The following is a 15,248-nucleotide window of genomic DNA, read 5'->3' as shown; positions in this document are numbered from 1 at the left end:
TAGCCGGGCGAGGTGGCGGGCGCCTGTAGTCCCAGCTACTCGGGAGGCTTAGGCAGGAGAATGGCGTGAACCCGGGAGGCGGAAGCTTGCAGTGAGCTTGGATCCGGCCACAGCACTCCAGCCTCGGTGGCAGAGCGAGACTCCATCTCAAAAAAAAAAAAAAAAAAAAAAAACTTAGCCGGGCATGGTGCATGGTGGTACATGCCTGTAATCCCAGCTACTTGGGAGGCTGAGGTAGGAGAATAGCTTGAACCTGGGAGACGGAGGTTGTGATGAACCGAGATTGGGTCATTGCCCTGCAGCCTGGGCAACAAGAGCGAAACTCCATCTCAAGAAAAAAAAGTTAACTCAGTATGGCTGTGTGTGCCTGTACTCCCAGCTACTAGGGAGGCTGAGGTAGGAGGATCACTTGAGTCCAGGAGGTCGAGGCTGCAGTGAGCCATGATCATGCCACTGCACTCCAGCCTGGGCAACACAGCAAGACCCTGTCTCCAAAAAACAAAAATTCTTCTGCTTCCAAAATTATAAGTAAACTTATTCCTATTTTATTTAAATGTTTATTGATTTCATTTTCACATTTACATCTTTGATTCATCTGGAAGGTATCTGAGGACTCAAAGAAGGAGCTAGGGAAACCAACTTTATTCTTTTTGTTCTGTCCAAATGGCTAGCCAGTTTTCAGAGCATTAGCTAAGTTTAGAAAATCTCTTTTCTCTCCTGCTGATTTAGAATAAATAGCACCATGGCTGGTCATAGTCTCAATTCTCAGATGTGTGAAGCCCTATTTCTGGATTCATGATTCTGTCCCACCGTTTTGTTGGTCTAGTTCCTCAACACAAGTAAACTACAGTGACATCACATCCTCACAATCCATTCCTTGATCTATCAGTAGGGCTAATCCGCCGACATGAATTTTCATTTTCTGGAATATTCTGGCCATTAACAGAGGGTAGTCGATTTTTATTTTTTGTTTGTTTGTTTGAGACAGGGTCTCATTCTGCCGCCTAGGCTAGAGTGCAGTGGCAGGATCATAGCTGACTGTGTAACCTTGAACTCCTGGGCTCAAGCGAGCCTCCCATCTTAGACTCCCTAGTAGCTGGGATTACAGAGGCGTGCCACCATGATTTTAAATGCAGTAATTTGCTTTATAATATCAGGATGTGCTTTGGTGAAACCAACCCAGATGCTTGTAAGTCAAGAATGAAACACTTGGGTCACCTGGCATCACCAACATTCCCTAAGAGTTGAACACTTTCCCTCATAAATGTCAGGGTCACGGGACACAACAGGAAAACCTTCTCCAATGGCTCCTCTGCGGTGGCTTGTTGCGCCCTCCCTCTGGACCACGTGGCCCCTAAAAGTCAGCCCAGACCTTGAGCTCAGTGTAATGTCTAGATTCACGCTAGAGACATGAATCAAAGGTTCAATTTTATGAGAACGAATGTGTGGGGCATGAATTTTAAACACAGAGCCAGGCTAGGCTGCAAACAGTTTTACACCACAGCGTGCTCATCAGAAGTGTGATGAGACACACATGGAAGGCAGGAGCACATTTATTACAAGATCTATAATCACACACAAGAAGTGTTAAACTGGGCCCATCGGTGACTGGCTTTGGTGTGCAGCATTGCTATGGCTTTGGCTCAGTGCGCAGGATTGTAAAGATGAAAATAAAATAGCCACCCCATTGCTTTTATTTTATTATTTTAAAATTAATTAATTAATTAATTCGAGACAGAGTTTCATTCTTGTCGCCCAGGATAGAGTGCAATGGTGCCATCTCAGCTCACTGCAACCTCCACCTCCCGGATTTAAACCATTTTCCTGCCTCAGTCTCCCGAGTAGCTAGCATTACAGGTGTGCAGCACCATGCCTGGCTAATTTTTCTGTTTTTAGTAGAGATGGGGTTTCACCATGTTGGCCAGGCTGGTCTTGAACTCCTGATCTCAGGTGATCTGCCTGCCTTGGCCTCCCAAAGTTCCGGGATTACAGGCGTGAGCCACCATGCCCCGCCATTTCATTATTATTTTTTAAATAGAGATGGGGGTCTCGCCATGTTGACCAGGCTGATCCTGAACTCCTGGGCTCAAGCGATCCTCCCACCTCGGCCTCCATAAGTGCTGGGATTACAGGCATGAACCACTATACCCGGCCCAGTTCCTTTTTTTTTTTTTTTGAGATGGAGTCTCACTGTATGGCCCAGGCTGGAGTGCAGTGGCTGGATCTTAGCTCACTGCAAGCTCCGCCTCCCAGGTTTACACCATTCTCTTACCTCAGCCTTCCGAGTAGCTGGGACTACAGGCGCTCGCCACCTCGCCCAGCTAGGTTTTTTTTTTTTTTTTTTTTTTTTTTTTGTATTTTTTAGTAGAGACGGGATTTCACCGTGTTAGCCAGGAAGGTCTGGATCTCCTGACCTCGTGATCCACCCATCTCAGCCTCCCAAAGTGCTGGGATTACAGGCTTTAGCCACTGTGCCCGGCCCCCAGTTACTTTTTAAAAATAGTTTCCATTCAAATATAATTTGCATGTGGCGAAATGCACACATTTAAAGTATGTGTACAATTTGATGATTTTTGACAGAAATTCATTTTGACACCTGTGCAACCACCAACCCAGACACAGAACATTCCACCACTCCAAAAATTTCCTTCTCAAAGTCCTTCTTACTGAGACAACCGCTGTTCTATTTTTTGCCATCATGAATTAGTTTTTCCTATTCTAGAACTTCTTAAAAATGAAATCATACAGTATGTGGGCATCTTTTGCTCCTGGCTTCTTCCCCTTAGCATAAAGCCTTTGAGATCCATCAATATTGGTGGGTTTTTTTTTTTGTTTGTTTGTTTGTTTGTTTTGGTTTTGGAGCTTAATTTGTGGCATATATTCCCAATCCCAATGATCAATAATGTCTGTATATCATTTATATTAGTACACAGATTCAGTGGTGGCTGTTTCATGTGGTCTCTGAATTGTGCCTTTATATAGTATAGGCTCTGTCCTATTTGGCTTGGTAAACTTACATAGAAAACAAGAGGTATTAACCGCACACAGAGGCCTCCTTGTTGTATGGTTAGTACATCTAGAATTACGTGGTGGTGAGCACTGCTAAAACCAGAGAATTAGCTTCTGCCTGGAGATTATGTAAGGAATCTAGAGTTGTATATTTGGACTGGACTCTGTTAGTCTGGAACTCTTTCTTTCACTGCCTACTTTTTTTTTGAGACAGAGTCTCACTCTATCACCCAGGCTAGAGTGCAATGGTGCGATCCTGGCTCACTGCAACCTCCGCCTCTGGGGTTCAAACGATTCTCCTCCCTCAGCCTCCCCAGTAGTTGGAATTACAGGTACCCGCCATCATGCCCGGATACTTTTTGTATTTTTTGTAGAGAGGGGGTTTCACCATGTTGGCCAGGCTGGTCTCAAACTCCTGACCTCAGATGATCTACCCACCTCGACCTCCCAAAATGCTGGGATTACAGGCGTGAGCCACGGCACCCGGCCACATCGATATTGTATCAGTACTGCATTCCTGTTTATTGTTCGGTAAGGGTCCACGGAAGGGTTGCACTGATGCAGGATGGGCAAGCCCCCAAATTGAGGCTTAGTCCAGGAGGGTTCTTGGCTTCACCCTTGAAATAATTCAAGGGCAAGCTGGTGGTGGTAGCAACTTTTCTTGAGGCTGCGGTGCACAGCCACAGCAGAGGGACTGCCCCTTGCAAAGCAGGGCTACCCCATAGGCAGTGTGCCCAGAGGAGCAGCTCAGAGGCAGTGCTGCTGTCATATTTATACACACGTTTAATTATATGCAAATTAAGGGGTGGTTTCTGAGAAATTTCCAGGAAAAAAGTGGCAACTTCAGGGTTGTCAAGAGCATTGCCATGGAAAGGGGCAGTAACTTCCAGGTGTTACCATGGCAATGGTAAACTGGCATGGTACAGTGGTGGCCCTGTCTTCTAGAAAGCTGCTTCCACCCCAGACCTGTTAATTTGGTCTGGTGTCTAAGCCCTGCCTCTAGAGACGAGCCGCGCCTCCTACCACAGTACCACTCCTAGTTATATACAAGAGAAATCTATGCCCACACAAAAACTGGTACACCCATGTTCATGGTGGTATTATTCAAAATAGTCAAAAAGTGGAGGCAACCCAAACGTGCGTCAACCAATATATAACATGTGGTACAACATTTGGACTGCTTCCAGATTTCGGCTATTATGAACAAGTATGCTATTATGAACATTTGTGTACACATCTTTGGTGGATATATATTTTCATTTATCTTAGGTAAATACTTAGGAGTGGAATGGCTGGGTAGTATGATAAGGGTATATCTAACTTTTTTTTTTTTGAGACAGAGTCTCACTTTGTCACCCAGACTCAAGTGCAGTGGCGTGATCGCGGCTCACCACAACCTCCACCTCCCAGGTTCCAGTGATTCTCCAGACTCAGCCTCTGAAGTAGCTGGGATTACAGGAGCCTGCCACAATGCCCAGCTAATTTTTTGTATTTTTTTTTTAGTATAGACGGGGTTTCACTGTGTTGGCTAGGATGGTCTCGATCTCCTGACCTCGTGATCCGCCCACCTCGGCCTCCCAAAGTGCTGGGAGAGAAACAGCAAATCTTACCCTGAGTACTCAGATGATGCCTCATGTCATGTTGCCAAGCTGAGACCTGCCACACATTCTCTTGCTATTATGTGGCCATCAGGCCTGAACAAGAGCCAGGACCCAAGGGGTTTGCAAGAGCCATGCCTGAGTTTAATTAAGTGGGACAGATGTGCTATTTAGAACCAGGACACCTGGGAGCAATTTAAAGGCGCAGACGTGCCCTGCCTGTGATGAACTTCAGCATAGACAAGCACAGTCCCCTAATCCTCTTAATTGTTGATACCATCACAAAAAGTGCAAATCTAAAAACAGAGATGAACCGAAAAAATTATTGCATTATCGTTAGTCTGACCACAGTGGCTAATGTTGCTTGAATAATGCATTTGGGTGCTTTTAAAAGTCTGCAGTCAGCCTGGGCAACATGGCAAAACCCTGTTCCTACCAAAAAATACAAAAATTAGCTGGGCATGGCAGTTTGCACCTGTAGTCCTAGCTACATGCAGGGTGGCTGACATGAGAGGATGGCTTGAGCCTGGAAATTCAAGCCTGCCGTGAACCAAGATTGCGCCACTGCACTTCAGCCTGGGTGACGGAGCGAGACACCCTGTCTCAAAAAAAAAAAAAAAAAAAAAAAAAAAAAATGTGTATATTTTTTTTTTTTTTTGGAAAAAAAAAAAAAAAAAAAAGTCTGTGATATTTTATTTTTTAATGTGAGAAAATATTAAAAAGTACATTGGCTGGGTGCAGTGGTTCACGCCTGTAATGCCAGCACTTTGGGAGGCCTAGGCAAGGCAGATCATAAGGTCAGGAGATCAAGACCATCCTGGCTAACACAGTGAAACCCCGTCTCTACTAAAAAAAAAAAAAAAAAAAAAAAAAATCAGCCAGGCGTGGTGGCAGGTGCCTGTAGTCCCAGCTACTCAGGAGGCTGAGGCAGGAGAATGGCATGAACCCAGGAGGCGGAGCTTGCAGTGAGCTGAGACTGCACCACTCCAGCCTGGGCCACAGGGTGACTCCATCTCAAAAAAAAAAGTAAATTAAAAAATATATGGGTCATGGTGGGGCACAGTGGCTCATGCCTGTAATCCCAGCATTTCAAAAGACTGAGGCAGGAGGATTGTTTGAGACCAGGCATTCAAGACCAGCCTGGGCAACATAGTGAGAACTCATCTCTACCCCCCCCAAAAAAAAAGTTAGCTGGGCATGGTGGTGCACATCTGTAGTCCTAGCTACTCAGGAAGATTGTTTAAGCCCAGGAGTCTGAGGCTGCATCGAGCTGTGACCACACAATTGCACTCCAGCCTGCGTGGCGGAGCAGGAGCCTGACTCTTAAAAACATTTTGTTTTTAAATAATTGAAAATACTACTCAAACACACATGAATCTCAAAAGCACTATGCTGGCTGGGCGCGGTGGCTCACACCTGTAATCCTAGCACTTTGGGAGGCCGAGGCAGGCAGATCACGAGGTCAGGAGATCAAGATCATCCTGGCTAACATGGTGAAATCCCATCTCTACTAAAAATACAAAATTATCCAGGTGTGGTGGTGCACACCTGTAGTCCCAGCTACTTGGGAGGCTGAGGCAGGAGAATCGCTTGAATCTGACAGGCGGAGCTTGCAGTGAGCTGAGACTGTGCCATTGCCCTCCAGCCTGGGCAACAGAGCGAGATGCCGTCTCAAAAAAAAAAAGGCTGGGGCGTGGTGACTCATGCCTGTAATCCCAGCACTTTGGGAGGCTGAGGTGGGCGGATCACCTGAGATCAGGAGTTCGAGACCAGCCTGGCTAACATGGAGAAACCCTGTGTCTGCTAAAACTACAAAATTAGCCAGACGTGGTGGCAGGCGCCTGTAATCCCAGCTACTTGGGAGGCTGAGGCAGGAGAATCACTTGAACCCGGGAGGCGGAGGTTGCAGTGAGCTGAGATCGGGCCATTGCACTACAGCCTGGGCAAAAAGAATGAAACTCCCTAAAAAACAAAAACAAAAACAAAGCAAACAAACAAACAAAAACCACTATGCTGAGGAAAAGAAGCCAGACACCAAAAAAACCATATGCTGTAGGACTCCACTGATATGCAGTCCTGGGACAGACACACTGAGCTTTGGCTGGAAAAGTGATTACAGGGCTCACCTCTGAGAGCTGGGGCGGGGACCTACTGGGAAGGGGCACAGGGAGGCTTTCTAGGGTGATGATATTGTTCTGTATCTTGTTGCAGGGGTGGGTTACACAGGTGCCTATGTCCAAACTCATCAGACCGTTCACTTAAGATCTGTCCATTTCACTGTATGTAAATGTTTTATTTTACCTAAAAAATGAAAATGTAAAAAAAAGGAATAAATGAATAAGTAAATCAACACAAACCAGGTATTTCTCCTTGGCAGCTCTGCTAACCCCAAATGGGCAGCTTTTTCGTGGGCCTCCAGGGCCTCCCGGGTCCAGCCACAGTCACCTCCCCACTAGGCTCCCAGCTGCCACCTCACCCTCTGCAGTCTGTTCCCCACCAGGCTTCCAGAGGGAGACTAGAACCAACCTACGTAGGATCGTGACACTGTGCTCAACACCCTCCCACAGCTCCCATCTCTCAAATTAAAGCCAGAATACATCCTGGCTGTACCTGTGGGGCCTTGCACACCAGCCTGCAAAGCCCCCTGGCCTCTGCTCCTCACCTCCTCCTTGCTTTCTTATTTTTTTTTTTTTTTTTTTTTTTTTTGGAGACAGAGTCTTACTCTGTCGCCCAGGCCGGAGTGCAGTGGTGCAATCTCAGCTCACTGCAGCCTCAACCTCTCGGGTTCAAGCGATTCTCCGGCTTCAGCCTCCCAAGTAGCTGGGACCACAGGCACGCACCATCACATCTGGCTATTTTGTATTTTTAGTAGAGATGGGGTTTTACCATGTTGGCCAGGCTGGTCGTGAACTCCTGACCTCAAGTGATCTGCACGCCTCGGCCTCCCAAAGTGCTGGGATTACAGGCATGAGCCACCGTGCCTGGCCTTACTCACTTTCTCAAACAGATCAGAGCCTCCCTCCATGATGACTGCTCCCTCTGCCCAGGAGGCTGTCCTTGGCCTACTGCTTGTCTCACCCCTCACCCGCTTCAAGTCTGTTCAGACACCGAGTTCCCAGAGAGGCTCCCCCAACCGCTGTAGGCGACAGCCAGCCGCTCCTGCACACTCACCTTGCCTGCCTCTCTTCCTGCTTTATTTTTCATGGCAGAGCTCTCCGGCCCCTCCGCCTGATCTACATAAGGTCTGTCCTCACTTGAACATCAGGTTCCAGACCAGCACTTGGTCTTGCTCCTGGCTGTCATACAGCAGATTCTCAATGAACCTAGCTTGAATGACAGACAGCATGGGCAACCAGGACACTTTGCTCTCGAGCCCTGCTGGTTGCATCCACAGCTCTCCATCTCCCTGCAAACACTCCAGGCCAGCCTCTCCCGAGACACACCCCTGAACAGAACACCTCCACCCAGGGTGATGAGGTTTCCTTGAAGACAGCTTTCATGTGCCCCAACCTTGGATTCCCCCCATTTTTAGGGCACATAGGCCTGTCATACTTTACTGGCGGCATGGGTGTAACCAGTGAGTGACTATTATTGTGGGAGGTACTCACATATCTTGGCCAAACAGGGCTTTTCCAATTGTGAGGTGTGGGGGCACCCAATAAATAAACCTTCATCCAGATGCTTCTGAGTACACGGCAGTTCCTAACGAGCAACCTGTCCTCAAATCCCAGCTTCCCTTTTGATCTCTTTCGCATCTTTCCTCACAATCTCCATTCACTTTCACAAAACCTCAACCTGGACCCCGAAGGACACTTCCCTTTCCCCAAGCCTGAAGTATTCCACCTGAAGCTCTCCAACCTGTATTATTAACAGAATTCTTGGCCGGGCGCGGTGGCTCACGCCTGTAATCCCAGCACTTTGGGAGGCTGGGGCAGGCAGATCACAAGGTTAAGAGACCGAGACCATCCTGGACAACATGGTGAAACCCCATCTCTACTAAAAAAAAATAACAAAAATATTAACTGGGTGTGGTGGCACACGCCTGTAGTCCCAGCTACTCGGGAGGCTGAGGCAGGAGAATCGCTTGAACCTGGGAGGCAGAGGTTGCAGTGAGCCGAGATCATGCCACTGCACTTCAGCCTGGGCGACAGAGCGAGACTCCGTCTCAATTGAAAAAAAAAAAAAAAAAACCAGAATTCTCAGGAGAAACTATTTAAGATGGAGACTCCCGGGTACAACCCCCAAGAGATCCTGAATCAGCAGGTGGGAACACGAAACGGTACCTTGAACAGATTCCAAGCAACTGATGTAGTGGCCACCCTGGTTCAGGAGTTCTTGGAGAGGGGCAGGGGAGAGCCAGAAGAAAACTAAATTTTTAGCTAAAAGACCTCAGCTTCTGGCCTGGCGTGGTGGCTCACGCCTGTAATTCCAAGTTTGGGAGGCCGAGGCGGGCAGATCACTTGAGCCCAGGAGGTAGAGGTTGCAGTGAGCTTAGATCGTGCCACTGAACTCTTGGCTTCTGTGTGAGGGAACAGGAGGGGAGGGAAAGGTTTTCATCTTCCAGCTGTTTATAAAAATATAAACTGGCACTTTGAGGTAATTTGCATCACCAAATACCTATTCTAGAAACCCCAAGATCTGTGGGACGTCCTTCCAGATCGGTGGAAAGCCATTTGCAAAGAGGACAAACGGCTTCTCCTCTCATAGATCATGAACAATTCTCAAAGCTTGAACCCATATCTGATAAGCAGTCATGTCTGGCTGGGGGCACTGTTTGAAGGGGGAACCCTTTCCTCAAATTTAATAGTCCATGTAATCCCCACCTACAAAAGAGTAAAACTTCACAGGACACAATTTGCTAGACTTTATTTTATACATACACGTTTACATTTACTAGTCATGGTGTCAGCCTGTTAACACAATGAAGCCGTAATGGACCCGTTTTGAAAGTAGAAGTTGGACAGTTGCAGGCTTTGGTCTCTTCAAGAGTGCAGTTCGCCCCTGGGCTTGGTTTGGCACACACCCCAGGAGAACCTCGATGCACACAGCTGCGTAGCTGCTCTCTTTTCTCTTGTATTTTTCAGTCAGACTCATTCAGGATGTTGAAATGAATCACCACGAGAAATGTGTTTTAAAGTTGAATCACTGAGAACATCTAACAACTGTTCACATTCTTTAGCACAAAAACTGAAGTCGGAAAAGATGCCCTGAAAACTTGCAAGGGCTAATACTCTATGATAGAATATTACTACTGTTCACCATGTTAACACATTTACTCGCTACCAGACAACTGAAGCAGCACGGCAGAACAAGAGCATGTGAAGGACGAAAGGAAACTTGCTTTCAGGGCGTCAGATTATAGGACATGCACAGGACTGAATTTCTTCCGCTTCTAACCTCGCTCATCAGTCTCATTTACAAGAAACTCAATTTTAAGCAAAGAGGTGCCAGAAATAACTAACTCAAGATGTGTACAAAAACAAGTTAACCTATAAACACAAGGTAATATTCTGATAGTCTTCAATGTGACTAGTTGCCAACATTATCTGAGTAGTCACTTTTGAGTTTTTTAAACACGTGAAAAAAATAGATTCAGATTACATCTTTGTGGGCATCTAGGATACAGTCTGGAAACCATTACCTCAGGAACCCTGCCCTCTCCCCTACACATGGGCACGCAAACACACACACGCACACACACACACAAATAATGACACGTGGTGGTCTGGTCTAATATAGTGTGTCTAAATTCAGAGGGCAGACATTAACAGCCTCGATCTCTGATCTCTTGACCTGGTTTTGTTTGTCTGTTTGTTTGTTTTTTGAGATAGAGTCTCACTCTGCCACCAGGCTGGAGTGCTGTGGCGCAATCTCGGCTCACTGCAACCTCAGCCTCTCGGATTCAAACAATTCTTCTGCCTTAGCCCCCTGAGTAGCTGGGATCACAGGCGCGTGCCACTACGCCCGGCTAATTTTTGTATTTTCAGTAGACATGGGGTTTCACCATGTTGGTCAGGCTGGTCTCAAACTCCTGACCTCGTGATCCACCCGCCTCGGCCTCCCAAAGTGCTGGGATTACAGGCGTGAGCCACCACGCCCAGCCAACAGCCAAGTTTTAAAATATTTTTTCCCCTCTTACTTATATATAACGTGAGTAGTGACCTTCTGCTACAAAGATGATGACAGTTTGGTGCAAAGATGGTGACAGTTTGGTAGATGGATGGAATTACAGCTGGGGACCTACGAATGCCTGCATCCTTCCCTACAATCACCCCGCTTCCCCACAGGATTCCTGAGAGGGCTCATCCCAAATGGGAATCAAAGTGCCATTTTTACTAACAGACTCTAAAACTCAAAGACTTCAAGGTCTAGGCAGACATTCTTTTTCCCTAAAACTAACTCTTGGGACCTCCTGGCTAGATAACTGGAGGATGGAAGCTGGAGACTGAAGGGGCAATGAAGCCAGGTTTGCAGTGAAGGTCCTGGCTTAACTTACCCCGCTGGTTACATGAGAGAAAGGCGGGAGGGAGAACACGGCGGGGCCACCCAGCTCTTCCAAACGCCAGGGCCTGCAGAGGTCGCTGACCATTCCGAGGAGGGAGCGAGGCGTGGGGGAGAAAGGCTGAACATGGATGAGTGTAACAGTGACCCTGCTCATGCATAAAGGGGAATGAATGTTCTAGAACCTTCCCAATCCTCTTACCAACTCTCCTGACTCCGAAGGGAAGGTGAGTAGAGGAGGTGGTGAAATGGCAGGCCTGGTAGATAAAAGGGCATAGAGGTCCACCTCCCTTCCCCAACTCCCTCCCACCCAAGACCTCACCTATTGTTTACCTCAGAGCCAGATCTCTATCAACAGGGTCCCTAAGAGAGTCCAAAGTCTTATTTTATTCAGTGACAAGAGAAAACTTGGTTGACTTGGAACTTCTTCCTTGTTCCTTCAACTCCTCAGTACGGGTGGTCCCCCAGATCAAACCTTTCTGGATTCTGCAAATAAATGAGAGAACAGCTCAAGAAGGGAAGCAGAGAGGTGTCATTAGGAAATGCATTACTTCCAAGAAACTTCTGGGTCCCTGAACATTTCTATTCCCCAGCCAGGCCTCTAGAAAATTCCACCCTTAAAGCCACATACCCTGCAAACACCATTAACTCCAAAGGATTAATTTTTTTTTTTTTTTTTTTTTGGGACAGGGTCTCACTCTATCGCCCAGGCTGGGGTACAGTGGTGTGATCTTGGCTCCCTGCAACCTCCACCTCCCAGGTTCGAGCAATTCTCACGCCTCGGCCTCCCCAGCAGCTGGAATTACAGGTGCCCACCACCATGCCCAGCTATGTTTGTATTTTTAGTAGAGATGGGGTTTCACCATGTTGGCCAGGCTAGTCTCGAACTTCTGACCCCAAGTGATCTGCCCACGTTCGCCTCCCAAATCATTAAATTCTTTTTTTTTCTTTTTTGGAGAGAGTCTCACTCTGTCACCCAGACTGGAGGGCAGTGGCACAATCTAGGCTCACTGCAACCTCTGCCTCCCGGGTTCGAGATTCTCCTGCCTCAGCCTCCCGAGTAGCTGGTACAGGCATATGCCACCATGTCCAGCTAATTTTTTTTTTTTTTGAGACGGAGTCTCGCTCTGTCGCCCGGGCTGGAGTGCAGTGGCCGGATCTCAGCTCACTGCAAGCTCCGCCTCCCGGGTTTACGCCATTCTCCTGCCTCAGCCTCCGAGTAGCTGGGACTACAGGCGCCCGCCACCTCGCCCGGCTAGTTTTTTTGTATTTTTTAGTAGAGACGGGGTTTCACCGTGTTAGCCAGGATGGTCTCGATCTCCTGACCTCGTGATCCGCCCGTCTCGGCCTCCCAAAGTGCTGGGATTACAGGCTTGAGCCACCGCGCCCGGCCACATGCCCAGCTAATTTTTTGTATTTTTAGTAGAGACGGGGTTTCACCGTGTTGGCCAGGCTGGTCTTCAACTCCTGACCTCAAGCGATCTGCCCACCTTGGCTTCCCAAAGTGCTGGGATTACAGGTGTGAGCCACCAAGCCTGGGCCTAAACCATTAAATTCTCATCAAGGAAGATGGGTCAGACGGAGTGGCAAACGACCACAGTGACACTCATTGATAAACAACCGGTCAGTGGGTTTGCTCTGTCATCTCCTGCCCACCAGATGTCCCCAGCATCGGCCTTCAGGGGCTCCTGGGAGGACAGTCTGGGCTCTTACCCTCCTCAACTGGTGTGTCATCCACCTCCTGCCATGCACCAGGGTCCTCCTCATCACCCGCTTGACCCACCACCTCCTCATGTTCCTCTGCCCCCACCTGCCACTCCTGCTAGTCCTGCCTCATCCACTTGCTGGCATGAGCCCATCACTTCTGCTGTCATTCTCACCATTGGTGGCACACCGAGGAGAGCCTTCTGGCTTAGCCTTCAGATCTCTAGAAGTTGAGGCTGTTGCCTCGGCAGGCTGCTGGCCTCGAGGGGCCTTCTGAACTGATGCCTCCCTTCTTGAGCCCGGCCCTTTCTTTGGCATCACCGGCTTCTTCCTGCCATCTTCTGAGTCGACCAAGACGTAAGAGACAGGGCCCAGGCTCACCTTCTTCTTCTTCCTCATGGGGTTCTTGGCGGAGACCCAGGCCATGGCCTTCTTCTTTGGTGGGCTTTCATGGCCACCATCTTGGTCTGACTCAGAGGCGCCTCCTGCGCTCTCGGCTTCTGCCCGGGCATCCTGAGGTGGCTCTCTGGGACCCTTCCAGGCACATTTCACCATGGGCTTCTTCAAAGCCAACTCCTCCTGCTTCACACAGGGCTTTCTGCTGCCCTTGATGGGCTCTGAGATTGCCATGCTTTCAGCATCACCCGCCTCAGGATCCTCCAAGTTGGCTGTGCTGTTGGAATCAATGCCTTTGGGTTTTTTCCAGGGCACTGCTTCCTGCTTGGGGTTCTTCTTCTGCTTCTTTCTCCTGGAGCGAGTCTTAGCTCCAGCCTTGCGAACCAAAGGTTTGGGAGGGTCATGCTGGTCTTCCGTGGCATTCCAGTTGCTGGGGTTCTCCGTCTTTAAGGCAGAACCCACCTCTGCTGCAAGCCCCGGTTCTTTCTTGACCTTCCTCCCTGCTGCTAAAGCCCAGGCTGCCATCTCCTCGAACTCAGCGGCCTCGTGGGCCCTGGCTTCCTCCCGGCTGCGGATCTCGGCATCCATGCAGAAGATGATCTGTACCACTGCTCCCAGAAGCACCCCCAAAGCTTCTGCCCAGTTCTCTGGCGGCTGATGCTGGTTCTGGGACAGTGTGGGGTGGTTGAGCTGCAGCAGGCGGACCACATCCTCCCAGGTGCGCCCCTCGGCATCCAGGAATTCATTCAGGTTTTTTAAAAACTCAGCATCCTGGGTAGGGTCTCTACAGACCACTCTCCAGACACCACCCCTTCCTGGGAATTCACGGGGGATGGTGCTCAGATTCACACCTTCACCAACCTCAATGAGGGCAGCTTTAACATTCTCTTCCCTCACAAATATCTTGTTGAGCACGCGGTATGGGCCTAGTGGGGAGAGGACCCCATTCAAGGTCTCCTCAATTTCTGCTTGGCCACAGTCCTCTGGGATGCCTGTGACCAATAAGGACCTGTGGATGTCCACTTCCATTCCCCTGCACCAATCCTCCAGAAGGTTCATCGCCATGGTCTTGGACATTTAGCGGCTTTGATCCTACTACGTGTAGTAAAGAGTCTATTAGGTGGACGTGGGCTGCAGCGGTCCCCAAAAACAGTAATCCTGCAAGGTGAAAAGGGAGCGAGGTCAGGTTTCCAGAAAGATGGCCAAGCTCACAGATCCTAGCTGCCCCCTCCGCGGCTGGCCTGCAGGAGGCCTCGCGCTTTCCCAACACCCTCCACCCCAACCCAGACCCCGGTGCTCACACGTGTCCCAGAATCTGCAGCAAAAGGCCCTCGGTCCCTCCCCCGGGCCTGACGCTCCGCCTGCCCGGCCGGGACTTACTTGGCAGCCCAGCCTCTGACTGCCCAGCCAGGCCAAGGAGGGGCAGCCGGGATGCAGCTGTTTCCCAGTCGCTGGCTCCGGCCACCCCAGCGCCGCTGCTAGAGGCAGAAAGGGCCAGGAAGGCGCCGTCCGCCCCCACTCCCGCCGGGCGGGTCACGCGACGTCCAGCCTCGATCCAGTTAGCTGAGCCGAGCCAAGGTTGGCGTCGCAGCGCGCGCCTGCGCACTGGCTCCCGCACCGCCGCTCGGGGGTCTTGGGCTGCGCAGGTGCCGACGTCTCCATGGCAACCGGGCGTGGGTTGCTACCCCTCAGCCTGGCCTGCGCGCCGGCGCTGCAATTGGGCCTAGGGAGCCGGGTGCAAGAGTGTACGTTTCAGGTTGCAGAGCAAGGGGGTCTGGATACACTCCGGTGGCACCTCCACGGAGGCCCACTCTTTCCACCCAACTGGGCCTCGGGAACGGGGATTAGGTCGCTGAGAAGCGCTAACATCTGTGGGTGCACCCACTGACTCTATTATCCTCTGCTCCACTGTTGGATTCACCCAACGCAACTCTTGGGAGACACTAGAAATCAAGGAAGGAGGAAAACGAGGCTTTAATCTTCTTGGGTTCCTCTAAAAAAAAAAGGCCACAGCTCCTGTTGGGCTTGTAGCCTTCTCTG

At 49.5% G+C, this 15,248-nt stretch overlaps 1 protein-coding gene across 2 annotated transcripts; it reads right to left on the bottom strand.

Annotated features, from left to right (window-relative positions):
* Window positions 1-9,450: 9,450 nt before the first annotated feature.
* PNMA8A (PNMA family member 8A) lies at window positions 9,451-14,815 on the bottom strand. Of its 2 annotated transcripts, none has more exons than XM_017874319.1 (3): window positions 14,589-14,815; window positions 12,989-14,366; window positions 9,451-11,594 (listed from the first exon to the last, which is right to left on the bottom strand). In XM_017874319.1, exons 2-3 carry the CDS (start codon window positions 14,283-14,285, stop codon window positions 11,578-11,580), a joined length of 1,314 nt encoding a protein of 437 aa, XP_017729808.1. In that variant the 5' UTR covers window positions 14,286-14,366; window positions 14,589-14,815; the 3' UTR covers window positions 9,451-11,577. The 2 variants fall into 2 exon arrangements, with proteins under 2 accessions (XP_017729808.1, XP_017729809.1); XM_017874320.1 differs by having other exon boundaries at window positions 9,460-11,594; window positions 14,510-14,598.
* Window positions 14,816-15,248: the final 433 nt, after the last annotated feature.

Source organism: Rhinopithecus bieti, unplaced genomic scaffold, assembly GCF_001698545.2.
Source record: "Rhinopithecus bieti isolate Rb0 unplaced genomic scaffold, ASM169854v2 scaffold_7888, whole genome shotgun sequence".
Lineage (NCBI taxonomy): Eukaryota > Metazoa > Chordata > Mammalia > Primates > Cercopithecidae > Rhinopithecus > Rhinopithecus bieti.
The sequence above is the reverse complement of the archived record's forward strand: the minus strand, read 5'-3'. Positions and strand labels throughout refer to the sequence as shown.